General features: G+C 36.7%; 1 protein-coding gene across 1 annotated transcript in view; it reads right to left on the bottom strand.

Moving 5' to 3' along the window:
- The window catches only part of LOC129269479 (FAD-dependent oxidoreductase domain-containing protein 2-like), a 22,133-nt gene extending 19,269 nt beyond the window's left edge, over positions 1-2,864 (bottom strand). Inside the window, exons 1-2 of the mRNA XM_054906983.2 lie at positions 1,505-2,864; positions 59-247 (exon numbers count right to left, since the gene is read on the bottom strand). Of these exons, the coding sequence (XP_054762958.2) occupies positions 59-247; positions 1,505-1,842 (527 nt within the window). The 5' untranslated portion in view covers positions 1,843-2,864. The remainder of the gene's footprint in view (positions 1-58; positions 248-1,504) is intronic.
- Positions 2,865-10,267: the final 7,403 nt, after the last annotated feature.

Raw genomic sequence — 10,267 nt, forward strand, 5'->3', positions numbered from 1 at the left:
TGAGCTTAAAAAAGTAGCCCCCCTTTTTTTTTTGGGGGGGGGTGGTCTTGTCACCTACCTGCATTGGTATCCATTGCCGTTCTGATCTTGCATAGTAAAGTACTGTCCATTCATATTAGGTAGGTCATGTCTAGCTATATTGGATATCTCTGTGTTACACTGGACATTGAGGCCTAGTCTGGTTGTGTAATCATTCAGGTATTTGACGTAAATATCAGCATCAGGGAAAAACTCCTTGGAGTAATGCCTGTATCAGAGGGAAAACCATTTGAAATTTTAATCACCAAAGCCTCTTTCATATCTCTCAGAGGCGGTTACATTTCCGGTTCATTATTTCATTATTTATCAGGCGCAAGATATAATATACTAGGTAGAGAGAGAGGGAGAGAGAGAGAGAGCAAAGATAGAAGTCTTGGAGAGATAGAGAGTTTCATTTGTATACAGTTTCATGTAAAGATAACTGTCTGCACTTGATCATGCTTACCTAACAAAATTAGACAAATTATTCAGGATATTATTGATGAATCAAATAAAACTGATACAAATCTTTAAATAAAGAAAGGGGTGATAATTTCTCATTTACATGTATGGAGATAAAATAATTGTAGGCTACATGTTTTCAAATTTGATATAAAGTGCACATTAGAAAATGGATATGAAATGGTAATTTGTGACCAACAGTGTACATGTGGCCAGAATGAAGAAAACAAAAATCAAATGCCATGAGGTCCTTTCCAACTACAAGTAATATTAAATCTGCTATCACTCATGATCAAGAATAGTAAGACCTGCTAATGCAGTTTCCATTCATTTACCATTATTCCTTGAGCACTTTAATGAGCTGTGCGTGTTTCATGTCACAAAGCAACATGAGCCATTTAATGACACAGATGACAAATAAACCCGTACTATACATGCTTTTAGCCCCTAGCTTCATGTGATTGCTACACAGAGTCCTCAATACAGTACAATGACAATCATATTAATCAGTCTTCATTCTCCTTCTGTGCCATTGTAGCTAAACAAAAGCTATGACCAGTTGGTAACAAATAAGGAATTGCAATTAAAAAACACACCCAAAAGTCAATCAAATGCCTTGTCATATGAATCAATTTACTAGATCACAAATAAAATTGATCTATCAATTGCAAAATAAAGTCATTTAACAACCCAATTTACATCAAATTACAAAGCTATGCTGATCTAAAGTAGATATTAATATCATGTTACATTTATATTGCATCAAAGAAATCAACAGGAAAACTGCAATACTACAAAGTACAATGACTTTTCTATATATACTGATGAATCAATATAGAACATCAGTTTTAGTTCTGAACATTTCATGTGAAAATTTCTTGGATTTACCACTCTGACAATACAGAATTTCCACATTAGATGAAGTTTGAAACAGAATAGACCATTTTTGTTTAATGGAAAATCACCATCCCTAGACATGTTTTAGCAATATTGAATAAAGGTTTATAAAGAATTTTATACTTACTTCATTAGTAAACTTTCATCATCACTCAGGAGAGAATTCCAATCATGCCTCATATTAAACTCTTTGTTTGTCTTTCCAGTATGTCTCTTATTGATGCTGATCAACTTCCGATGTCGAGGATAGGTGGTGAAAAACGCCCCACTGATGTTTGCCTTCTCAAAAATGACATAATTGCGCCCCGCCCTCTCCAGAAAGAACCCCATCTGTAGGCCAGAGGGACCTGCCCCGACGACGCAATAGTTCCATTGTTGTGCTGCTGATTCTTGCGAAAGATACGCCGGGGTTAGGAAGGAACATATCATGAAAAACAACAGAAGAATTATCTGGAGCATAGCCATGATGCTGTTTCATCGGCGACAGCAAAAGGCTGGAATGAAATCAATTTGTAAAATCTGTGGGAGGAGCTGTTTGGTTACAACCATATGTTTGAATCTCTATGGTGCCCTTCAAATGTTACCAGCAAGAGTAATCGAAATTCATGATGAATGATGAATGGCTCCAAATATTGATATCTCATACAAGGTGGAGGTGAGTTCCTTAATGTATCAAATCAAAATGAAATACGAAGCAGGATGTATGGGATCACAGATATATCATCTCTCTCTCTAGGGAAATGCAATCAAGCCAAGGAAAGCCGAGTGAGAGAGAGAGAGTTGTTTCCATTAAATGTTTCCTCAAGTTGAAAATCAAATCACACCTCTTGCAGCACGGCTGGATGGCAGTCTACTGGAATGGAACTGCAGGAGGTTCTATGTACTTCCCTCTGCATGTGTGTGTATGTGTGTTTGGAGAGCGATTTGTTTTACCCGCTCCTGCGAGCGTGAAATGACTGTTTGTCGAAGCGCCGCACAGCTGCACCTAGGTGGGCTCTCCTCACCTCAATTATGGATGCGGCGGACCGTGCACGCACCGTCCTCCTCGGAAAGCCTTGCGTAAACTCTTAATTCCCCGCCGGGATGCGCTCCCGTGTGCTCCGACACTGTTTAAACCGGAGACAGTGGGATGATGAATAATGGATGGCGGGCTGGGGTGACGGTGACATCTCAATGCAACCTGCCTGTTTGGGGAATATGTTACCAAACTCTCTGATCACGGACGAGGACACCGCTCATTGTCATTCCATGCACGCACTGATTTTAAGCGCAATTACATGTAATCCTCTGCATCCATAACATCTCCCTCAGCATAGAAAGCAAGGATACATGATCCGTTTACAGATTTACGACCAGTGTGTTTTCACCACTCTCTCTGCCTGAAGGCACATGATGTCTTGTAGCAGTCACGTTTATACTGGGAGGTTGTCAAGAATCGCTCATGAATACTGATTTTCTAAATGAACTCCATGAATGTAGCATTTAACCTGTTAGAAAAAAAAGAGACATAGATTGATGAGAATTGTAAGGAAAAAATGTTATTAGGTTATTTCAGAAAGACGAAAAATAAACAGAATTTGTATCTCTTTCGTGTTTTTTGTGTGTAATATGTATGTGAATGGAATGGAGCAAAGGTACATTCACATTAATTAAAATAATAGTACAAAGTTCTGAATTTTTCAAATACATGTACTAACAAAAACACTTCAATGTTAAATTGTGTATTACATTGAGTGTATGTGCCAATGTATACACAGAAGACAGTATCCACACAATCCAAACAATTTGATAAAAATGCACTGAAATATGAAGAGCAATTACTTGGAATGAATTTGTATGTATCCCTGGCTATCCTACCTACTGTGCATTAGACATGGCCAATGGTCAATAAAGTAGGATGTTATTTTAACACTGGTGAACTTCAACAAAAACAATTAATTAATTTTGCATTGCTCTGCAGAGTATATCGCAGGAAATAGCCATTCCTAAAAGATATTTTGGTTGTGAATATGGGAGGGATTTGAAAGGAGGATGAATTCCTCAGCGTATCCTGCCATAACAACCAGGATATGAAATAAGCAGCTACGTTAATGTTTAATGAAGAGGAAGTGTGAAATGGTACAGCCTTGTCCCATAGGTGATGTCTACTGTGGGTTTGACCCCTTTCCCATAAAGATATTAAGCTTTATACAATAATGTTGAGCAACATAGTTCTCATATTTATAAGCCTATTATTGTCATGAATGTAAGATTGAGATTTAAAAAGAAAACTGAGTGATTATACTTCCCTTTTCAGAGAAAAAATAATAGTGCCATAAAAACTTGTGAACAAATAGGCATAATACACTGAACTATGGATAGCCAATTGTTACAAAATCCCTTACAGTACAAGTTCAATTAATCAGCTCAGTGAGCACTTTTAGAAATGCACGTCGACATAGACGACTGATACGAGATGACGTCATTTTTTGGCCTGCCATATGCCTCAGGTCCTTACACATGTCCACTATCAGAATCGAGAACCTCGCCACATCCATTTTGCGGTTCTCCAAAATCATAGTCGACGTGCACGTGAGTGACGTCTTTTTAACCATTCAAGCCCAGCATGAAGATCAACCTTTCCCTTTTAAAACACAGTTTTCAGTGACTTTTCACAAAATTAATGTAAGTTGTACGATGCATTATGTTTATCATATTTGAAATTGCTTTCTGATCTCCAACATATATATCCTAACTCGCGTAAAAAGGAATCAAAGCAAGTGAAAGGGCAAGTGTGCACAAGTTGCACCTTTGCATCACCTGATCGGGTCGCCAGGCGATGGTACGCCGAATCTTCCGGGTCGGGCAGCGTGTCATGACCCGCTGGTTATTGCGCTGTTTCACGTGGACGTACGTACACGTACAAGTTGAGTGAAATATAAAGTATTCGCATCTGTAGCGAACAAGGGCAGACGACGAGGTTGACTCGAACGATCAGACGACTGCTACGTTGTTCTCGTTCACTGTTCCAGTCATTTATAATTTTCATGAAAGGAAGACTAGTTTGAATATAAAAAAAACTGAATATATTGTCCTAGGAACTAGAAATCGACTGAAACTATTCAAAGATGAATCGCTAAATATTCACATTGATGGAACCCCCCTAACAAGAGTTACCCAATGTAAACATTTAGGAGTAATTTTAGATGAAAATCTGTCATGGGGAAAACACATTCAAAATGTGCAGAAGAAATGTAGTAGCGGTTTGTTTATGCTAAAATCGATACGAAGTATGGTTGACAAGGATACAATGATTCTAGTCTATAACGCCCTGATTTCATCTCATTTGTCATATTGTGATATAGTATGGGGAAATTGCGGCAAATGTTTAAAAGATAACCTCCAAAAGATTCAAAATCGGGCAGCTCGCGTTATCAATAATACCGCCTGGGATTCATCCGGAAACGATAATCTAAATGAACTAAATTGGGATACACTTGAAAAGAAAAGGAATGAAAGTGTTGCAATAATGATGTTTAACATACTCAATAACTTAGCCCCTTCATATCTAATCAATATATTTTCCCTTAAAGAAAGATCACATAACACAAGAAGTGGGAATCTCAATTTGGAAATAATGCAAATAAAGTCTGAATCTGCAAAGCGCATGTTTATGGACAGAGGCGCCAGTATGTGGAACTCATTGCCCACTAATATTCAAGCGGCACAAACGAAACACAATTTCAAAACAGGTATTAAGAGATTATCTGTGTGATATGGATCACAATGACTATTTTTCTGTTTAATTGTCTTTATCAAACATCAACAGACAATTTCTATTTTCTGTCCCCAGTACATGTATTATTTTCCAACCATTTCATATGTTTTGCTTTTATATGGCATGAGTATTAACTAAATAAGTTTTATAATTAATTTCAGTGCATGTTTAGTTATCATAAATTTTCCAGACATTTTTGTATGTTTAGTTTATATCATTGATAAATCATGACTTGTATTCATTTTCTTGTACTCGTTTGTCCATTATAGAAACATGTATTTACTTTGACATTTTACTTTACCATGTACACATTTACTATTACCATGTATGCATCGCTTTGTTCCAATTTACCGATAGATATTTCATGTTGTAAATTATTGATGTTTTTGAAAACGGTATATAATTTCTTCGTCTTTTTCTTACTATCATTATTATTCTTTTTCTTCTTCTTCTTTTCTTCTTCTGTTATCTTCTCTGTTGTCTTTTCTCTTTTTCGTCTCCCTCTCACTTTTCCCTTCTTCTTCTTCCTTTTTTTTTCTTCTCCTCCCCTCCTCTTCACGTTTCAATGATTGCCTTGTAATATTACATTGATGCTTCTGTTCCATATATATTGTTCGTTAAACACTGATTTTAAAATGTTTACTTTGTCAATTGTATGTTCCACACGGCCCCAATGGAAATCAGTCTGTGAACTGTTTGGGCTTTTTAACCGTGTATAAATAAAATAAATCTTATCTATCTTATCTTATCTTAACTATTAAGATAAAAAGAAAACTGGGTGATTATACTTCCCTTTGGGGAAAAAAATCAGTGTTATCATGTTAGCATTGCTTTAAACTTCCTTGATGATGGTTCAAAACTTTCTCCTTTTATGCCCACTCATTGTTTTTGGTGATATAACCTTTGAGCAACAATGTCACAGAACAGCATGATCATTCAAAACAAATGGGCACTGAAAGGAAATATGGACTCATGTATCCAAATTTGTAACAGATAACATGCAGAGTTTAACTTTGACATGGCTTCCAATTCCAAAATAAACATCAGGGCCCCATCTTGCAAAGAGTTGCAATTGATCCAATCAATCACAACTATGGACGGCCAGCATCATAAACATCTAAAATGTAAATTTGTTCAAATTATTTTCTAGATATGTTTATTCATACATATACATACACATATACATTCATCATTCTCTTAAAGATTCAGTATGATTCTATTTGTTTACTAAGGAGATTGTGCAAATTTCCTGTAGAAAAAAATATGGTATGGATGGATTTCCATACAGTTGAGATTGATTTGATCAATCATAACTCTTTGTAACACAGGGCCTAGGAATACATGCATCATTTCTGAAAATACCCCAAGAGGAAAACGTGTACTGATTTCAACTAAAGATAGTATAGCAAAGAAAATTGTAATATTCACATGGTTCTCATGTAGATTAAAGCGTGAACTTTAATATTTCCTTGAGTTTCAAATGGATTTTCTACTTTAGATGTAGTCATACATGTAGTATATCAGGTTACACGATTTAAAACATTTTCTCAGGCTCTGTAATGGTACCTAACATTTAAAAGTAGAAGAATCCAAACACTTGTTTCATTTCTCAATACGTGTATACAATGTACCTTTTTATACCGAGCCTTTATTTATAGGCCTATATGTCTGGAATTGTCCTCAATGCATTCTCATGTTTGAATTCTTTTTGTAATATTCTCCGTCTTAATCATGTGTTGATTATCAAGATAAAACATTTTCATAAATAGTTGTTTGATAAAATGTCCACATACACTGTACATGTAAGCTTACACCCTGGCTGCAACACTGATTTTATTATTTTGTTTCATTCTGAATAACCCTTTTCCCTCAAGACGTGTATTACCATCTAATTGACAATCAATGTACATGTACCCCAAGGGGGGGGGGGGGCACTTCCATTGACGAGTGGATACTATGCATGACCATAGGGTTTCAAACACCCTAAACAAGTATTTTCCATGTTCCGAAAATGCACCCCTAAACAAGTAGGGGCATGTGAAAACCCTACCCGTAACAAGAATTGGAAACAAGATGAATGCCTCTGGCCGTCTCACCTGCATCACGCGATTCAATATAGCAGCAGTGCAGATTTTGAAAACTACTATAACTCGCACAAGATGTTCAGTGATACTTGGTTACTCTTATTTCTACGTTTTATGAACTAGACCCATACACTTATAGAGATATGATGGTAATTCAACAAATACCCCCAACGTGGCCAAAGTTCATTGACCTTACATGACCTTTGACCTTGATCATGTGACCTGAAACTCGTACAGGATGTTCAGTGATACTTGATTACTCTTATGTCCAAGTTTCAAGAGAAAGATCCATCAACTTTCCAAGTTATGATGGTAATTCAACAGATACCCCCATTAAGCCAAAGTTCATTGACCTTTGACCTTGGTCGTGTGACCTAAAATGCGCAAAGGATGTTCAGTGATACTTGATTACTCTTATGTCCAAGTTTTATGAACTAGACCAACACACTTTCAAAGTTATGGCGGTAATTCAACAAATACCCCAATTTGACCAAAGTTCATTGACCCTAAATGACCTTTGACCTTGATCATGTGACCTGAAACTTGCACAGGATGTTCAGTAATACTTGATTACTATTATGTCCAAGTTTCATGAATCAGATCCATAAACTTTTAAAGTTATGATGGTAAATCTACAGATACCCCCAATTCGGCCAAAGTTCATTGACCCTAAATGACCATTGACCTTGGTCATGTGACGTGAAACTCATGCAGGATGTTCAGTGATACTTGATTAACCTTAGGTATAAGTTTCATGAACTAGGTCCATATATTTTCTAAGTTATGATGACATTTCAAAAACTTAACCTTAGGTTAAGATTTTGATGTTGATTCCCCCAACATGGTCTAAGTTCATTGACCCTAAATGACCATTGACCTTGGTCATGTGACGTGAAACTCATGCAGGATGTTCAGTAATACTTGATTAAACTTATGGCCAAGTTTCATGAACTAGGTCCATATACATATTAAGTTATGCTGTCATTTCAAAAACTTAACCTCAGGTTAAGATTTGGTGTTGACGCCGCCGCCGCCGCCGCCGTCGCCGCCGCCGTCGCCGCCGCCGTCGCCGTCGCCGTCGCCGCCGCCGTCGGAAAAGCGGCGCCTATAGTCTCACTCTGCTATGCAGGTGAGACAAAAAACGGTACCCTTGACAAGTATTCCCTGAATTGATCCCCTAAACAAGTACAATGATATCTTAATTATGTCACGGACGTAGGTTTTACCTTTACTTTCATTGGGTTTACATGTAGTACCACATGTAGTTTTCCTAGCGAAATATAGATCATTTTTACGTTACGTACGTAACATGCCCCATCTTGAAAAAGAGATCCTTTTTACATGTTTTTTTGGTCATGCATGGTATCCACTCGTCAATGTACATGTAAGTGCCCCCCCCCCCCCCCCCCGGGACATACAACTGCATTTCAATAAAAATATTCTTGTTATTAAAGTGATTGTCGATTCAAAATGCTAAATCTCTTTGTGGCATTGGAAGAGTTAAACAAATTCTTTCAAAATAAAATTATTCAAATCTATAAAAATAATATTCACTTTAGACAGCTCCTACATGTATACCCAGTACATACACGTACAGGATTCTCATTTAGGAGAAACAGACGGCGAGTTTGAGTAAGGACTGCCGAAGGGAAATACTGTCTTCAAATTACAACTCTTTGATTTCCTGTACCTGCAAACGTCTACAGCCATTGCTCTCAGACAGAAGTGTTATCACCATGGTAACAATCGATATCTTGTCTGTTTGCATAACCAGTATTTTCTTATGGTATGTCAATACAGTGTGAACACGATCGATGTAGTATGATATGGTTTCTTAAATCTGTCCGGATATCTTCTTTCAAGAGCAGAGTACATGTATTTGATATTCATGGAGAATTAGAAGTGTACACAGTATACTGTACATGTTTACTGTAAGTGTAAACATTGTAGATGGTTATACTTAGTTCAAAACCAGTTTCCTACATGATACAATAGAAATATTAATCTCAACTTCTCAAGAATAACTATACCTCAGAAAGTGTAATTTTACTTTTTCTAAAATAGACTTCATTCCCCTCTTGTTGACCCATTGTTTTCCTAGGGTTCTTCAGAAATTATATTCCCTCTGTGGAAGCTTTTTGGCAGGAGGTACTACTACTACTACTACTACTACTACCACTACTACTACTACTACTACTACTACTACTACTACTACTACTACTACTACTACTACTACTACTACCACTTCTACTACCACTACTACTACCACTTCTACTACCACTACTACTACTACTACTACTACTACTACTACTACCACTTCTACTACTACTACCACTTCTACTACTACTACTACTACTACTACTACTACTACTACTACTACTACTACTACTACTACTACTACTACTACTACTACTACTACTACTACCACTTCTACTACCACTTCTACTACTACTACTACTACTACTACTACTACCACTTCTACTACTACTACTACTACTACTACTACTACTACTACTACTACTACTACTACTACTACTACCACTACTACTACCACTACTACTACTACTACTACCACTACTACTACTACTACTACTACTACTACTACCACTTCTACTACCACTACTACTACCACTTCTACTACCACTACTACTACCACTACTACTACCACTACTACTACTACTACTACTACCACTTCTACTACTACTACTACTACTACTACTACTACTACTACTACTACTACTACTACTACTACTACTACTACTACTACCACTTCTACTACCACTTCAACTACTACTTTTTCTACTACTACAGTACTACTACTACTAATTAGGTGATCTGTCTGTTGACAGATCACCTCTTGTGTTTCTACGAATTTTCTTTTTTATTTATTTATTCTTTTTATTTATTTTTCTTTTTCCACCCTTTTCTTGTTCCACCAAAATCAGAAAAACTGTTCTATCAATTTTCATCAAATTATTATCAATTATGCACAGTTATAATGTGATGTGTACGAAACAAGTTCAACGTCAAATGGTCATCGTGACGTCAT

This window comes from Lytechinus pictus, chromosome 10 (assembly GCF_037042905.1).
Source record: "Lytechinus pictus isolate F3 Inbred chromosome 10, Lp3.0, whole genome shotgun sequence".
NCBI classification, from domain to species: domain Eukaryota; kingdom Metazoa; phylum Echinodermata; class Echinoidea; order Temnopleuroida; family Toxopneustidae; genus Lytechinus; species Lytechinus pictus.